The sequence below is a fragment of the Protopterus annectens genome, chromosome 5.part0 (assembly GCF_019279795.1).
Source record: "Protopterus annectens isolate FY-2018-M chromosome 5.part0, PAN1.0, whole genome shotgun sequence".
Classification (NCBI taxonomy): domain Eukaryota; kingdom Metazoa; phylum Chordata; order Ceratodontiformes; family Protopteridae; genus Protopterus; species Protopterus annectens.
Window position 1 is genome coordinate 1,883,689,908 of NC_056735.1, and position 18,826 is coordinate 1,883,708,733.

The following is an 18,826-nucleotide window of genomic DNA, read 5'->3' on the forward strand; positions in this document are numbered from 1 at the left end:
GCGTGTGTGCTGACACCCTGTTTGATGTCTACTTTGTTTTTACATGAAAGAACTGACTCCATTTCCACAGTGTATTTTCATCTCTCACATAGGGTGTTAGTTTGCTTTAGGAGTAAATGGTTGTCAGTATACATGAAACAGTTTCTACATTGCCTCACGATGTCTATATCAATCAAGCTGGCAAGAGAAATGATGGGAAACTGCCTATCCATTGTGGCAGGATTTTTCTGAATGTGGTATTTGCGAAGGAAGTGGATGTTTACACATCAAACACTCAGGCCAATCAGATAAAATAGAAAAAGCTATCAACCAGTAGTTCCCACCTTGGAAGGGTTGAATTTAGCTCTCTGCTCCCACCAGAGTATAAAAGAACCCTTCCAGTGTGAAATGAAGTGGCTTTGAGCTTGAGTGCAGTAACAAATGCTATACAACAGAAGTAAGAATTCCTGCAATATCAGGAATCCTTGGAAATAAGTTCAGTAACCCTGAAAAATATTCAGAACACACAAAAACTTTGCAAAACTTAGAAATATTTTGGCAGACTCACTCAGAATAGTTTTGGCAGTATCAGAGAAGGTTTGGAAATATCAGAATATTGTTAAAACAACCTAACAGAAGTACAGTAACAAACAGATTGGGTTGTGTTAAAAAGTACAGGCTGAAAAACAGTGATAAATTCAATTAAGTAAATGCAGCACAGGAGTGCTACATATCACTGAAACAGTTAGAGTAAGTAGAAGAAAGTATACTTATATCACCTTTGTAGGCTAGATGATTTTAGAATCAATTCAAGTCTTGTAATCACAGGTATCCAAGCCAGACACAAGGAAGCTCTGAATAAATGAGCATACTCTTACAAAAATGTAAGGATTTTAGGTGAGCAGGATGAAAGATGTTGATAAAGTTAAACCTTCAGGCCAAAATAAAAACACAAAAAAAGTTATCAACTAGTAGTTCTCACTTTGGATAGGTTGAATTTAGCTCTCTGCTCCCACCAGTATCCCACCATCAGCTCTGACTGAGCTTCTCTGTGATCTGTCTATAAACTTAACAAGATCATATAAACCCCTGAATATTGAAGGTGGGTGCGGGACTCCACTAGAGGTGTGTCTTATAGGTTCATAGGTTCATAACTAAGTACTAGTGAAGCAGTCTGCAGACCATTACAAGCCTTGCTACAAAAACATTTAAAAGTTTCCTGCAACCTCAAGGAAGGCATAAGAAGTTAGATCAATGAAAAATCAGAGAAGAATTTAAGGCTACCTATTCAATTATCTTGGTTTACCTTGGAGGAGGCAACTGTGCTAGTGAGTTTTACATGTAGTGGAAGTTTCTTCCAGAGGTGAGGGATGCATGGGATATGATTCTATCATGCTGTTTCTTATTTATCTGTTGATGAAGGCTTAGTTCCTTTAACTGGTTACTTGAAGTACCATTTGCACTATGAAGGAACAGTTAAGACAAGGAGGACTGGATCTTTCATGGTTCAAAAGGCTAGTCACAGATCTCCATGGAGAAGTATATACAAAACTGAGGAAAGAAACAGAACTGCCAATTTACACTGATGACTAAGATTTTTGATCAGTTTACTAATGAATTTCTGAGGTCTTTCAAAATGACTGAGAAGTTTAGAAAAATACATGACAAAAGGTGCATTATATTCAATATTGGGGATGAGTAAAGGGGTATTAAGTCTTCATTGGATCAGGTAGATATGCCTTTGGAGTTTTAGATGAGCTAGATAAAATGCTTCCAAACTACCATGGAGACATGATGATGATGAAATGATATGGAAATGTCAGGAAGAGTGCCTAGACCCCCTCACAACAGTGTCTAATTGGAGGGGTGTGTCACTTATGAGGTATGTAAAAATGTTTTGTTTACAAAAATGAACTATGGTATATTTTTCTCATTTAATTTGAGGCATTGCCCTTGCACCATTTGTTAACATAGTCTAAGCTATGTTTGAGCAACTGTGAACCAATGGAAGATCAAATAACAGTACACATTTAATTGTTATCTGCAAACTTAGATAACTATAGGCCTAGAGTGTTAGCCTGAAGGTCTGAGAAATAGACTGCAAATAGGAGAGGGCACAAACTGAGTCATTGAGTATGCTACTGGTACCTTTTTTCTTTCAGAACTGGCACCTACAACTCTAACTACATAGGTTCTCTCAGACAACCAGTAATCTATGAACTGCATAACAGTTTCTCTTCCTGTTCCTGATTTTCACTGAAAGCATATAAAGGTACAGCTGAAGCTTGGCCTGTACCCAGTTTGGGGATGTGATGTTTGTATCACCATTGCTGTAGAAGATGATGTCCTCTTGGCTGGTCCTGACTGGGCTATATGTGTCACCTGGTCATCAGGCACTCATCATTAAACATCACCCTTTGACCAAGCTCCAAAAGTTGGTCTCAGTATTCCTGTTTCAGCTGAGATTCTTTGATTTATTTTTAAGCATGCATTAGAATGCTTCACTGGTGAATGTGAAGCATTTCAAATAAATATTAGCACTTGTAAATCAAGTAATGATTGAACAACTAATTCATGTGAAGGTAAAGGACTTTATCTACTCTGAGGTATTGCTCATGAGTGAGGCTAAAGGGGATAGGGAGATTGATTAACAGGTGGGTGCACCTGCAGCAGTACTGTGGACATTGTACCTGACTGTAGTGATGAATCAGGAGTTGACTATTAGGATAAACATCTCAATTTACCAGTCAATCTATACTCCCATCCTCTCCTATGATCATGAACTTTGTATAGTGACTGAAAGGATGAGCTGACGGGTACATGTGATAAAAATGAAGTTTGATGGGTTTCTGGGCATACTGTGTGAGGCACGGTGAGGAGCTCACTAATCCATGAGGAGTTTGCAGTATGTTCAATTCTCCTCAGGATTGGTACAAGCTGGTTGAGGTGATATGGGCACCTAGTGAGGATTCCACTTGAGCACCTCCCATGGCAGTATACCAGACACAGCCCATTGGAAGGAGGCCTGAGAAAATATCAATGACACACAGGAGAGATTATAAACCTCATCTGGTCTTGGAACAACTAGGCATCCCCTACGGTGAGATGTAGTCTCTTGGTGCTGATAGGAAATTATGGTCTGCTTTTCTCAGCTTGCAACCCCTGCAACCTTCACAAGAATAAGTGGTTTAGAAAATGGATGGCATGAATAAATAAAGCAAATAAAAATCACCAATGGCATCCTATAACCTCGCAGGAAGTTCTGTAGATTGTTGATTTTTATTAATTGTTCCATAATCAAAGCAACCCATGAAAATCTATTTGCTATAGCTGGAATCTGTGATTTGTCCAAGATTCCATTCTCTGTAATAAAAGTCAGCACAGGAATTTCATGGTCTTGTTATATAAGGCATGTGACTAGACAGGAGATCACAGAAAATTATATCCCATTTTTGTAAAACAACATCTGAATTTTAAAAGCACATCGAAATTACTTTTCAGCCTTCATTTAGTTGAATACAGTTTTATGCAGGAGTAATTCAAATCATTTATAGATTACTACCTCCTTAATACATTTCTGAAAAACACCACACTGATTTCACAAATACTGCAGTTTTTCCAGTAAGCTAGTTACCTTTTAATTTCTCAGCCAACTGAGTAGCCTCATGTTCTGAAAAGTGCATGACTGGTGGAGAAGGAGGTCTCAGCCTTTCCTCTTCTAACTTGCGTCTGTGTCTCTCTTCCCTTGCAAACATTCTTTGTTTACACTCCCATTCATAAAAGTCATCTCGAGCCTTTGCAAAATCAACATGGAGGCGACCTGTATCTTTCTTGTCAGTGCTGGAACCTAGTCTCATGCGATAACCTGTAACAAATATGCACATAACTTTTTTTCTATTATACTTTATAAAAGATGAAAGTACAACACAGACTTTCAGGAAACTGGAAAACAACTTAGTAATCTAAAGTAAACATTCTGCGTACAACATAGAAATAAACCAATAAGCTATCTAAATAGAGAAGTTATTTACTAACAACCACTTCATATTGTAGTATAAGGCTAGATATGGCATTATTTAGCTTATCTTTTTTTCTATATCTTTGGATTATATGTATGACTGGTACACTGGGTTCATGCCTGCTGTGGGACCAATTGTACTCTGTTCTCAGGCTAAACACTTTACTTTACTTTCTCTATCTCTCTCTCTCTCCCTACCACATTTACATTCCAGAGGTTTAGAGGACTCAGTGGGCCAGCTACCTTAAGTCTGACACATGAGTATGCAGCATATTTTCTGCTTTTCTTATATGGATGAAAATTTTTAAGATATATTTGGGAACAAAACTTTGAGCGGTATTATGTTTTTTTATTAAATACCTGAAAGATAAATGGCTTTGTCAACCATATACTCCTCAGTGAAACGAATGTGGCAGAAGTTCTTCTTGCTTTTACGAATGGCAGTAATTTCTCCACACTGTTCAAAGACTTCTCGGATAGCTTCCTCTGAGGCATTTTCTGGCAGCCCTCCAACAAACACAGTTTTGCAGCCAGGAGGACGTTCTCTAGTAGATGGTGGTGGAATATCTAAAGACACAATATGACTCATGAAGTAATTATTTACCAGAGCAGTTTACCAGAACAACCATGTAGTTGTCTTTGAATATTTCAAGCCCACAACCACCATGTCTGTGATCCCTCCATTTTAGATGAACTATAAAATAGTGATTAAGAGTCCAATTAGCATCATTCTACCTGCCTAAAAATAAAAGTTAGCCAAAGCTACTAACCTTGACTAGTCATCAGAGAGTGAGAAAGAGAGGGAGAGACCCAGGAATTCACTCTTAGCAAAAAAAAAGCCACTTATCATGGGGTTAATCCATCAGTAACCAGCCTTCCTGTAGAGAATATATAGAGATTATATACAGAAGCGCATCTCATGTATGACATTTTCCTGAATCCATTGTAGCATTCCATAATGCATCCCCACAGAGAATACCTTACAGACTACAAGAAATGAATGCATATGGTGTATGGGTCATAATCACAGAGCAGAAGTTCATCTTTGGAATTTGCATACAAAGAGTAAATGTAGCAATTGATAAAAAAAGACAAGAATCACCAGCCATTGCAGATATTTGTGCGTGATGTATTTGCATGCCTCAGTTACTAAATGCATGATGCAAAACATATTCTGCTTCTCTTTGCTTGGTTAATTTGCTGTTTCTTTGTGTTTTAGCATCACTTGGTTATATACCAGAGCGGATCTGTTTCACTGGCTCAAACTTACACTGTTTCATGGGATTTGTAGGGGAATACATAGCAGTATCATTTGGATACCATCTGCTGTTTAATTTCTTGACAAAGTCAGTGGTGTAACAAACACATCTGGCCTTGCTGTATAGTAACAAAGTACATGCAATCAGGTTCAGTATAACATACAGGAAAATAAATACATTAACAGTGAGACAAACAAACAGAAATTGTGTGAGTTTAACCAGTTCCTAACAATATCTGAAGGAATCAAAATGTTACTATAATATCGGAGCGTGTTACTCTCACCATTAGAATTTCCTTACATGTTATCTGCTACGGTATGTATGCTTTTGCTGGTTTAATTTCTCCAAGTGTTTTGGGTTTCTAATACCATGATAGGAATGGACTCCATTCCTAAGTCAGAACATAATTATATTTCATGACAGTAGTACTTTTTTTCAGTCTTTCATGTTACATATGCCTATGGGGACAGACTGGTTACATTCATAAACAATTTTTACACATCACTGCATAACAGTATTGATGTATATTTAACTGACTAAAAGACATAATGTGAGGAAAAATCTTCTTGGTAGTAATACTTATGTCATAATATAAGCTGATTCACCCAATCTACAAGCAGCAGTTAAAACATGCCATATAAATTATATTAATGAAACGTACTGCACTAGAGCATGCCAGCAATATAAACTTAAGGCCAGATTTAGTCACATGAAAGTTTAAATTCCAACTGTATGCATATATTTCAGTACCTCCAAAAACATTTCCATAACCAGTATCCCAGAAAGGATAATAGAGAATGTTTGATTAGTTTGTTGCTTCTTAATTAGCCATACATGGCAAAGACATGTTTTGTAAAACAATGGACTGATGCAGAAAGCCAAATACATATGCCCATTCAAGTAAGTTTAAGTCTGTTTAGTAGAACTACCAGCCAATAAACATATGCACATTTAGACGGTGGACAGATTAGTTCCAGCAAATTGTCATCATTGATAGGTGTTTCCTTTTCTTTTCATATCACTTATTGCTTGGCATAAGTACCTTTGCAAACAAGGTTAGTCCATGAGCACTGCCCAGGAAGTAATTTGTCAACAGTCATTAACCATGCAAGCAGAAACTGAAGAAATATAATATGAGTACAGAACAAAGCATCCCTAAAAGCTCACAGCTGTATCCCACTGTGTTTTGCTGTCATATTTTCTATTGAATAGGAAATATATATCCCTTGTACAGAACAATCATGAAATTCAGACTGGAGGTGATATAAGGAAAACAGAAAGTTCAGTGTTTTATATTGCTGTGAACTTTCTTGATTTTTATTGTATGACAAATCTGAGTCTGTGAGGATCAGTACTGTTTTTTGTCCTATAATTTATATGAATATCCTCATTTTATTACCCACAGTTTAGGTTGAAAAAAGGAATTATGTAACTCCTTGGGAAATGAGCCGAGGTCCCTGAAATACATAACATGTCAGGATATGTGAGCCCAGGAAAGCAAGTATTTTTAAATGATATGTTCACAGGTTTAGGCGTCACACTTAATAACCTAATGACACTGGAAAACCTTACTGTTATGTCACACTGGTCCTTTGTTGTGACCATACACTTTTCAGAAATGTTTCTGCACACATGCAATGATAAAGGCAATCTCATTTTGAGTGAAAGTGTATTCTAGACTTTCAGAAGTTATTAAAATGTGTTTAGCTCTCTTTTTTTCTGTCAAGTTTATATTTATCACTAGATTACAAGAGCCACTTGACATATATGATTTCCACAAATGACAGGTCAGACTGATTTTGTTTATTAAACAAGTTCCCCTAACAAGTCTGTAGGTTAGATAGAACAAGAGTATCTCTATGAAGAGTCTTTGAAAGTCTCTAGTTTGTGTGATGTGAGATGAAAACTGCTTTTATTTCATGTTACTCTATTAAATGAATGACACGGTTCAGTTCTTGTGCTGAATTTTTGCTCCTTATTTTTGTTTTTGGGATTTGTTATTAGGAACTTGTAGCAACAGTTTTCCATTGTTGTTTTTGGATTGTTTTTATTTAATAACCCTACCTTGTGGTATTATTCTTGGTGTTCATAGTATGGTAATTTAATGTTTATGGATGAATTACATGTATTTCTGTATTTAATAATGGCCTCTTAACCCTGCAACCTGCTGCTTTTGAGCACATCAATCCAACAACTTTTGCTACTAGTACTGACTATGACTTTATAAAGAAAACATGATTATCTGAGATGTTTAATGTACTCTGAAGCAAACAAAAAATAGCTGTTATCAATGGTATCAGAAGCCAGTAAGTTGTTCAATAATTCCTATTGTGTGCCAAATCTTCATTATATATTACCTACAGCTCATCTGCATTAAATTATTACATCCATTTATTGCATATAGTTAGAACCCTTACATTTATCTACTCCATCCCCAACCACCCAACCATACAAAAAAAGGCCAGTACATTTTGTGTTTTATGTTTTGATGAAGCTCAGGAGATTCCTGGGTAAAACCGCTTAACCTGAAACTGTTTTTATCTGTATTTTGTTACTCTATTTGTGGATTAAATTGAAGAAGGATTCGTGATTTGGAAGTGGTGTTTTTTGCCTAATACAGTAAATAAATAAAATAAAATTTCAAAAAATTGGCACAAATCTAAGAATGTCTACGTAGTGTATTTTCAGGTCATTCTTTCTGATGGCTAGCGTAGGCCTGTATAGACTATGTAATAATCTCTTCTGTGATTTACACACATGATGTGCTTCACATGTGACATAAGTAACAAAGTATACAACTCCATTGCTGTTGTAAATATAATAATATTTAGCCCCAATAGTTTTGTCATAATTTTTACCAACATGCAAAAAGTCAGCTCTTTTCACATTAGAGCTCTTTTTTCATTTTTGTTTTTGTTTATATTAAATATATCTTTAAGCTTAACACTTCATTTGGATATAAAGTAAGATATATCATCAACAAGCTTCAGTACTCCAGCATTTCCAAGTTATATTTTTCAGTTGTCACTTAAATTTCTTTTATGTTTTGGACAGCAACTGAAAATTTTCAGATGAAAGGAGGTATTTATCCATCCATTAAGTCTCCCTCTGTCTTCTTTGATTTATGCATTGATATAAGCATATATTGCATCTGCTTTTTACCATCTTCAAAATATGATTTATATTAGCTATACCATATTCTCTATCTAAAATATTAATTTCAAAGTCTATAATTCATTAATAATCAATGTTTTCTTTTGCTAATCTTGGCATCATTATAGCCTGACTTTTAATAAATATTGACATAACTTAGGTGTCACCTCTTAGTACATAAATATATATTGATGAAGGTGGGTTTTCTGTATATTTTAGAGTATAATATGGCCATTTCCTTATTTATATTATTAGTATCATCTAAAAAGAAAATAAGAAGTTATGTACTCACCATAACATTCCATCTAAGTAGGTAAACTTCATTTGTCAGCAATCTATGGGTTATCGGATCCACATCAGATCCAAGCCGGCAGTTTCCAACAGCTAAGATCCGAGCCCCAAGCTCCTCCCCCTTACCCATAACTCCCTGCCATCCCTTCCTGACCTCAGATCGAGTTTGCCTAAAAGCAAGACCTGCAATCATAACCTGCCTAGTGTAAACTGGATACAATCCACCATGAAGCAGGAATATCTATGAACATCCGAAGAGGACAGGGGGACGGAGGGAGGGACGGTTGCTGACAAATGAAGTTTACCTACTCAGATGGAAAGTTATGGTGAGTACATAACTTCTTAATCTGAAGTAGTTAACTTCATTTGTGCATCAACCTATGGGACAGAGTCCCCAGCTAACTGAATCTTGGGAGGCCCTTATGGAAGGATGTTCCGGAGCACTGCGGAGCCAAAGGATGCTCTCCCTCTGGAAACCAGATCCAACTTATAGTGGTTTATAAATGTATGAGAAGAAGCCCACGTGGCAGCAGAGCAAATGTCATCCAATGAAACTCTAGCTCGAAAAGCAGCAGAGGTAGAAACAGACCGAGTAGAATGGGCATGGACTCCATGAGGAGCAGGCCGGCCAGAACTCTCATAAGCCAGGAGAATACACTGGGAAATCCACCTGGACAGTGTGACTTTAGAAACAGATTTCCCCAAACTGGATTTAGCAAAGGACACAAACAGCTGGTCTGATTGCCTATGACCGGCTGTCCTGTGCAAATAGAATCTTAACTGTCTGTGTACATCCAAAGACGGTAAATTGTATTCACCTTTATTTTGGTAATTGGGAAAGAAGACAGGCAAATTAATAGACTGGTTGATGTTAGATTCGGAAGCAATTTTGGGCAGAAAGGAGGGACTGGTCCTGAGGAATACTCTATCCTTGTGGAAAGTCAAGTACGGTGGCTTGGCACAAAGGGCTTGAAGTTCCGAAACCCTTTTCGTCGAAGTAATAGCAACCAGAAAAGCCATTTTCCAGGATAAGAATTTGAGATCTACCAAAGCAGCAGGCTCAAAGGGAGAAGCTGTTAAAGCCTGGAGTACCAGTGATAAGTCCCAAGGAGGAATTACATCCTTCACCGGTGGTCTTAGTAAGAAGGTGCCTTTTAAGAAGGCCCTACACAATCAGGATGAGGTCAAACAGCCAAGATCACATCCAACATGGTAATGAGCGACTGCCGCCAATTCGGCTTTGACTGTGGAAGAGCTAGCACCCTGATCAAATAATCCTGACAGAAAATCCAGCACAGCTGGTAACGGAGCTGTAAAAGGATCTAGTTTCTGATGTTCTGCCCAAATAGAAAAGCGGTTCCATTTGCTACGATAAACTTTCCTAGTAGACGGCATGTGAGCAGCTACTAGGATTGCTTTGACTGGGGAAGAGATACCGGGAGTCCTACCTAACAGTGGAACTGGATCAACCAAGCCGCGAGCTTGAGGTTGTCCAGGTTGGGGGCCGGCAGGCCCAAAGGGTGAGATATCAGATCCGTGACAGGATCTAGAATCCAGGGAGGATTCACTAGATGAGACCATAGATATGGGAACCATGCCTGACGAGGCCAGAATGGGGCAATGAGGATTATTGTGCTCCCCAACCGTCTGGCTTTCTACAGAAACTTCAGCATCAGGAGAAGAGGTGGGTAAGCATAAAGTAGACCGGGCGGCCAAGCATGCACCACAGCATCTCTTGGTGATTCCCTGGGTGGGGGAATTAGAGCGAAGTAGGTGTTGCACTTCATGTTTGAAGGAGAGGCGAAAAGATCACAACAAGGTTGACCCCATTTGGAGAAGATCTGCTTCACTACTTTGGGATTCAGAGACCACTCGTACAGCGAGAGGATGGTGCGACTCAATTTGCCCGCTAGGATGTTGGACCGGCCCAGAATGTGCATCGCTATGAGAAAATGGTTGGTGGAAATCGCCCATTCCCAAACTCTCATGGCCTCTTGACAAAGTGGATAGGACCTGGTTCCCTCTTGTTTGTTGATATACCAAACGACTGACATATTGTCCATTTGGATCACAATAGTCCCGACGGGAAGAAGGCTTTGAAGTGCTTGTAACGCTAACAGCACCACCCTCATCTCTAGGACATTGATATGCAGTGAGGTTTCCATCTGGTTCCACATGTCTTGGACGGTTCTGCCCAAAGAATGCCCCCCCACCCGAGGCGAGAGGCATCTATGGTCACCGTGGCTAGGGGAGGGGACATAGAGAAGGGGCACCCTTTTTGGAGGTCCGGAGACTGGAGCCACCATAAGAGGGCTCCCCTGCAAACCCTGCTGAGAGGGACAGGATGGCTCAGGGGATAACGCAGGAAGGACCATTGGACCTGGAGGGTCCATTGCAGGATCCTCATATTTAGGCGCGCCATGGGAAGGAGAATAATGGTAGCCGCCATTGAGCCTAGGGCCCTCAGGACCAATTCCACCAGAGGGGCTGGGCAATGAAGAATGGCCTGCACATGGAGTCTTAGAGATCGCATCCGGTCTGGAGTTAAGAAGGCTAAGAGCTGGTTTGTGTCCAACCTGGCTCCAATAAAATCTATGATCTGAGTCGGGAGCAGGGAGGATTTTCCAGCATGGATCGTGATCCCCAGCCGGGGAGCTAGTCGAAGAAAGAAATCCCTGGCTGTGCAGAGTAGATGCCTTGTGGGGGCGGTCAGGAGCCAGTCGTCAAGGTATGGAAAGACCTGAATTCCCTGGAGTCTCAGGTGGGCCGCAACCACCGTTAACACTTTGGTGAACACCCGGGGGGCTGTGGTGAGACCAAAGGGGAGGACCCTGAATTGGTAATGGCTGGCTCCTAGCCTGAAGTGGAAAAACCTCCTGGATTGTCTGTCCATCAAGATGTGGTAGTATGCATCCTTGACGTCTATGGAGCACATCCAGTCATTCTCCTGCAAGAGGGGGAGAATGGATTGAAGAGTGTCCATCCGGAACTTTTCTTTGGCTATTGCCAGGTTCAAGAGGGATAGGTCGAGGATTGGTCTTAAGTCCCCCGTCTTTTTTGGCACCAAGAAGAACCTGGAGTAAAAGCCTGATCTGTACTGGTCTGGGGGGATATGCTGGATTGCTCCTTTTTCTAGCAGCTGACGTATTTCTGCGGCTGCGGACTCCCACTGATCGGGTGGGACATCGGGGAGGTATCTGGGTCTGAGAGGGGGATGGAGAAACGGAATCTTGTAGCCTCTGGATATAATTCAAAGCACCGAGGGGTCTGTCGTGATGGACTCCCAAGCTGCTAGGTGCTTCGAGAAACACCCCCCCGACTGCCTCCAGAGTGGATTAGTCGGGTAACCCCTCAGGGTTGCTGCATGGGCCAATCAGAGAAAGTTTCTCTGGACCCAAAGTTCTTCAGGCCCCCTCTGCCTCTAGGGCGGCGTCCACCCTGTCCTCCTCTGCCTCTGAAGGATGGGTTTTCCAGAGCGAAACGGGATTGTTGAGACTTTCAGAACTACATCTTCTTCTGTCCCTTTTGGTTCTTAGAGAAGGACCTCTGGGGAGCAGAGAAGCGGACTCTGACAGCAGACGTCTTCCCGTCTTTCTCGCTCTGGACCAAGGTGTTGCATACGGTCTTGCCAAACAGGGCAGAACCATTAAATGGGGCATTAGCGAATGATGCCTTGAAGGGTTCCGCGAAATCACAGTGGCGGAGCCACACCTGCCGCCTTAGGATGACGCCTGCTCTGCTAGCTCTAGCGGCTCCTTCGGTAGCATGGGACAGTAGCCACATAGAGGTATTGGAAATAGACCTGAGATTGGCCATTCGGGTAGAGTACAACTGTTTGTCCTCTGCCGACATGGACTCTGGGGGTGACCCAGCGTATTCTTTGATAAGATCCCACTGGAGCCATATGATGTGTGCCATGTAGTTCAGCGACCTTATGGAGAAGGTGGCTGAAGCAAACATCTGCTTCCACAAACGGTCCATCACCCGAGACTCCTTGTCAGGGGATGGACCGAGGGACTCTCCTGGGCCAGTTCCCTTTTGGTGGCTGCCGCCACCAACATGGCATCTATAGGGGTTCCCTTACTTCAATGTGACCTGTCTGAGGGGGGGCTAAGAATTCTGTCTGGCCTCTTAGGGACGGGCTCCACAGTGTCCAGCTCCTTCCATGCCTTGGTAGTGATCAGATCTACCAGGGGATCAGCTGGAGGGGACACCCAAGAGGTAGACGGGTCTGCTTCAAATGCCTCCAGGAACACGGACTCGTGCGAGGTAGGCTTTGGGGCGGACCACCCCCCCCTGATCCTGAGCATCTCCATGATGTCTCCAAATGAGATGTCTTCGGGGGTGATCTTGGGGAATCTTCCCCTTCCTCCAAGTCCGTGTCCTCTGTCAAAGACTCAGGGGAGTCCAAGTGCCTCCTTTTGCACTTGCGTTTGTGAGGAACTTCCTCAGGGGGGCTGTCCAAGAGGCCTCACCAACCACATCCTGTTCCAACAAGGGAACGATCTGGGACATCTGAGCAGGCTGTCCCTAGGGCCTGGTGATGGAATTCGGACCCATTTACAAGGGAGTGCAGGGTGGAGCGGTAGCTAAGGCCGGGGGCCTGGAATCCCTCAACAGAGCCCTCTCCACCATGTCGAATGCCAAAGGAGAGCTGCTCTCCCTAGGATCCGAGAGCAGACCCTCCCTCGGATCCGACAAGCAGATCAGGGCTGGAGGCGATACGATCGGATCCGAAGGGCCAGTACGCTCCAACCTAGCTGGAGCCAAAGGCATACTGACCGTCTCGGATCTGAAGCTCCACTCTCGACTCCAAGAGCCTGGATCCGAAGAAAAGGGACCCGACAGGCTTGAGGGTGCTGTCAGCGCCAAAGTACCCGATTCCATCGGCGCTGACATTCACCTGGCTCCAATGCTACTTGGCTCCGTAGACCCTGAACCCAGAAAGTGGGTTGGGGAAGGAGCAATCTGGGCAAAAAAAGGGGGGGGGGGCATGAGCACTCCCATCTGCAGCTGGGCCTGGAGAAACCTTCTCATCATCTGGTCCAAGTCTGCATCTGTTAGGCTTCTCGTGGACCTAGAAGAGGCTACCGAGGTGAGACCTCGAGGGAGACCGGGCCTCATCCTCTTCCGGCCCCGGCGAAAAGCTGGGAGAACGGAGTCGGGAAGGAGAAAGCCCGGACATATCGGGGGGAGAAGCTCGCTTGGCTGGCTGGGTTGAAGCAGAGGCTTCAGCCCACCGCTTGTGGTGTTTTTCTCGGTGCTTCTCCCTCCTGGCTTCCCTATCCTCCTAGCCCAAGGTGGGAGGTTGAGTCCCGGCCAGGGAAAGGGAAGTATCCGTAGGCACTGCTGCAGCAGTGGCAGGAGCCACGGAGAGACCGGAGGACGGAGCCAAGTCCAGGGGCAGAAGTCCTGCCAGAATCAGCTTCGACCTCCGGTCCCTGATAGCCCTGGGGTTGAAAGTTGCACAAATAGAGCAGCCAGAAGACAGGTGTTCAACCTCAAGGCATATAATGCACGGAGTGTGGCCATCAGCTGGGGAAAGCTTATGGCCACACTCGGTACACACACACACACACACACACACACACACACACACACACACACACACACACACACACACACACACACACACACACACACACACACCCTTAACGCTCTCACGAGAAATGGGGGAGGAAAGGCTAACAATTACTCTAAAACTAATGGAAAGGTAACGCACACACAAAACTCACTCAAAAACTTTAACTATAAACGAAAAAGAGAAGATTTTTCTCACAGAAAAACTCTTGAAGACCTGGAAGCTTGAGATCAAGCTGCTGGTGTAACCGTGGCAAACTAGATCTGAGGTCAGGAAGGGATGGCAGGGAGTTATGGGTAAGGGGGAGGAACTTGGGGCTCGGATCTTAGCTGTTGGAAACTGCCGGCTCGGATCCGATGTGGATCCGATAACCCATAGGTTGATGCACAAATGAAGTTAACTACTTTAGATTATGTTTTTGACCTAATCCATGAAAAGACGAGATAAGTTGTATCACAAATTTATCCAAATGTTATTCACTGAGCTTCCAGATGAAAAATCAATCCACTCTATATCTATGGTACAGTTTAATGTAGTTTTTTTGAATGTGCTATTATAAGTGAATTATTTTTTCCATGAAAATAATATCAGATTAGTGAAAGTGGATGCTACCACTGTCCCCACTGCTACATCACACAAACTTGGTGGAATAATTTATCATCAAATCCAAAATAATTATTGGTAAATACAATGTCTTTCAGTTCAAATATTGCATGTGGTTTAACAATGTTCTGAAAATATATACATGTGAGGTAACTTTGCACCAGCTCTAATCCTGTTTCTTGAGGGATGACTAGCATAGTCACTCATCTGGTTCAATGTTATAATAGCTAATAATTAGTTTTTTGAACCATTGGCCAAATGATTGGTCTAAAATCTATTTACAAATCTTGGAACTGTCAAAAAGCTCAAGCAACATAAGGTGTTCTATTGTAAGAAAGTCATAAAAGTTTAAAGTGTGTCTGTTGGCATGCAATAAATCAAACAAGTCAATGTCTATAAATTAATGCACATTACTGATGTAATATATTCTGACTTACTGATAATAGTCTTTATTTTGTAAAATATTTCAGTGTATATTATTTACTTCTGTGTCCGTTTACACCAGACAGCCACCTTTATCTGCCTTGATAGTTCTTAACTTTTTGTCACTAAGTTCTTTTAAGCTTGTTTCTCTTCTATAGTCATAATGTAAGATTTACACTTGTTCTGGTTTCTTAGACATCCTGTAATCTCATGTTCATGTGTTTTTTGTAAGCTTGAACAGTCTTGTAAGCTTGACCAATCAGTTTTAGTGGGGGATTTTAAGGTACTTCTGCATTTAATTCCCTCTATTTCTATACATAAAAGTATTTTTGCATCAAACTATGACTACAATTCCATATCCTTGTACATAATATGAGTTAAATATACATTTTTTTCTAGTTTTGCATAGGAAGAGGTTGTAAAATTAAACCCCATTTTTAGCACTGTCCTCTGAACATTTGTGAGTGTATGAAAGTGTTTGAGAACTCTTCAAAAACTGAAGGTTACTTTACTCTATCAATCACTCTAGAAAGACGTGGCTTTTTTCTATAGACAGGGAATCCTAACTTCAATATTTAAAGGAGTAACAGCAATTAAACTGAAACACTAATACTAAAGAATTAGGGTGTTTAAATGTAGCAGTTCATTTTGTCCTGTCTCAACAACTGTAAAAACAATTCATTTTGTGTTAGTGAAGGAGCTATCTATTACATTATCATTTAATGTAGTATAATCATTGATTAGTGTAATGTACCCATGAAATTATTATTCACATCCGTGTACTGAGAACTGGATTTTCTCCAATAAACTGCCAGCACAAGAAATGTACCTAAGTAAATCACTGAGTCTAGTCACACTACTGTTAAAATTACAATCAATGGAATGAAATAAACATTCATTATTTTCAGTACAATGGGAATTAACTGCAGCAGTTTTAACTTCAGAATTACAGTAAAGTCCAGTTCTGTTGCAAGTGTCCCTTATAGTATTCATTTTTTTGCAACCCTTCACAGTGGTTATTGAAGCTGTTGCTCTTCTTAAAAGGATGTATTTACAATATACGCACAAGTCCTTTTGTTGGCTCATTTTCTGATCTTCTAAGTCTCATTTTCTTCTGTTGTTATACCTAATAAGTAATGTTGTTTGGCTAATCTTTCTGATAGTATAGGTCTTGTTTCTTCCTTCTTTTCTCCACAAGATCTGAAATTTGGCCAACAAAAAGACTTATGCAGATACTGTTTCCATTTTAGTACAGTGCCATGGTATTTTCTCCATTCTACTTGTACTATAACAATTTACTGAATCAATGCTTGCTATTTAGAAGACCATGTTCACAGAGGCTTTGGCTGGTAATATTACGAAAGGCCTCTTTTAAAGATCAAGACAAATCCAGAAAACTCTGGAATGTAAAATAAATCAAAATTTATGGACCCAAACACTCAACTATAATAGTTGTTAAAGCATTCAAGTTGAGTTATTACAGAAATATGCAGTCCAAGGAAGGCTTCTCAAAAGCAGATTAATATGTGATGAATTCATTACTACAGGCATCAACAAAAGAAATCTTGCCTCCAAAACAGCACTTCCTAGACATTTTATTAAACTGGTAAGAATGCAGTGCACAAGCTTTTTTTTGCCAACACGGGTGCTTTCTCAACTGTTAAAAGGTAAACTCAACCAGTCAGACTGTTTAGCTGATAATGTTGATCATGTGCTCATAAATGCTTATTAAATGCCATTAAATAACAAAAAGCTGCAATATCATTTAATAAGTGTTAATGGTGCAACATGCCGGAAGACCAGAAGGCAGCGGGATCTGCTCCCACTCAAGGTGATTGGATTGCTGACACTGCAGTGCAGCAGTATGGCAAAGCTTCACCCCTGCGTGTGTCATGCATTGGATGAGATCTGAAACTGAGCCCCATCTGTTTCAGCTGGTGGTATCACAGCTGGATGTAAAAGATCCCAAAGCACTTATAGGAAAGAGTAGGGAAGGTCCCCCAATGGCCAAATGTCCGCAAGTAATAGAAATACCACCTCGGGTCTTCCCTGTAAAGAAGCTACTGGCCTAGTAGGACAAACCTGGTCAACAAAGAATAAAATAACACACTTCTCGTACCATGCACGAATGCAGACTGTCACGAACTCCACCACAGACAAAAAGCCAGGCACTGGAATGGCAGTACTAAAATAAAATCTTCTTTATTACAAATGAAAGTTAAGTGCTTTCACCCACTAAGTGTAGGCTTCATCAGAACAGTTGTAACAAATCTGTAGACAACTTAAATACTAATTTTGGCACCAAAAAATCAGTTTAAGTGGCGTCAAAATTAGTATTTAAGTGGTCTGCAGATTTGTTACAACTGTTCTGATGAAGCCTACGCTTAGTGGGTAAAAGCGCTTAACTTTTATTTGTAATAAAGAAGATTTTATTTTAGTGATGCCATTCCAATGCCTGGCTTTTTGTCTGTGGTGGAGTTCGTGACAGTCTTTGTTCATGCATGGTATGAGAAGTGTGTTTTTGCTGGCTGGATGCACATTGATTTTCTGTAAAGTATAAAATAAAACAACAAATAAAAATACATTTCTGCTATGTCATTCTGTACGGAAAATGGAAAATAGGGAAGGAAGAATATGTCTGAGTGGTACTGGATATACAATAGAAACAACATAAAGAAAAGCTAGCAAAGGGGTGAAGATCATCTTAAAGACAAAACAGAGAAAAGATTTGTAAAGATTGATGGGACAGATTGAAAGTGGCTGAAAGGTTTGGTTAATGCAGGAGGTACAAATCTACAGACAGTTGGTTGCAAATGAAACTCTTAGAAAGAAGTATAAGGGAGGAGTTAGGCTGTTTTGATATGAAGAGGGAAGGCATTATTTTATTTGTTCACATATGATTGCACTCTAATGAAAGAAAACATAGGAGCGACCCTGAAGAGTGTCATGGGAGATTTTTGAGACATTTAGGCAGTGGACCAGCCTGTAATGCAACTGGAAAACAACACTGATAGTGGTAACAGGGAAAAGACACAAGGAATAGGCTACATAACAATATAAGGAGCATTTTGATAAAAGAGGAAAAATTTAGAGAACATGTGGAAATTGCGTTTGTCTGGTTTGAAGGCAAGGAGGGATGGAGAGGACTCTGAGGAAGCAAATAATGTTTATGGAGAACCAAGAATCTGAAGGGCAGGACGGGTAACATGGGATTAAGATAAAGACCAATGTGTCTATGCAGCCAAGGATAGTAAAATAAAAGAAACCAAAAAGAGGAGAATCAAATCATTAGTAAATTAAAACAAAGTAGGAGAAAGGTATGGGCTAAAACGAGAGAAATCTTTGAGATTGTGAGAAGTACATGAAGAGGAAAACACAGGAAATGTACTACAAAGGAGCAGTAGCCAATAATCCAGTAATAAACTCCTTTATGCTTTAAATACATGATATGTTTCACACGTGTCATAAGTAATAAGGTGTGCAACTCCATTGCTGTTCTGACTCGGCCACTTCTTCCAG

The 18,826-nt window shown here is 40.8% G+C and overlaps 1 protein-coding gene across 1 annotated transcript in view; it reads right to left on the bottom strand.

Annotated features, from left to right (window-relative positions):
* ENOX1 (ecto-NOX disulfide-thiol exchanger 1) overlaps positions 1–18,826 on the bottom strand; it is a 2,044,058-nt gene that overhangs the window by 760,305 nt on the left and 1,264,927 nt on the right. Inside the window, exons 6-7 of the mRNA XM_044071707.1 lie at positions 4,358–4,564; positions 3,614–3,844 (exon numbers count right to left, since the gene is read on the bottom strand). Coding sequence (XP_043927642.1) covers positions 3,614–3,844; positions 4,358–4,564 — 438 coding nt within the window. The remainder of the gene's footprint in view (positions 1–3,613; positions 3,845–4,357; positions 4,565–18,826) is intronic.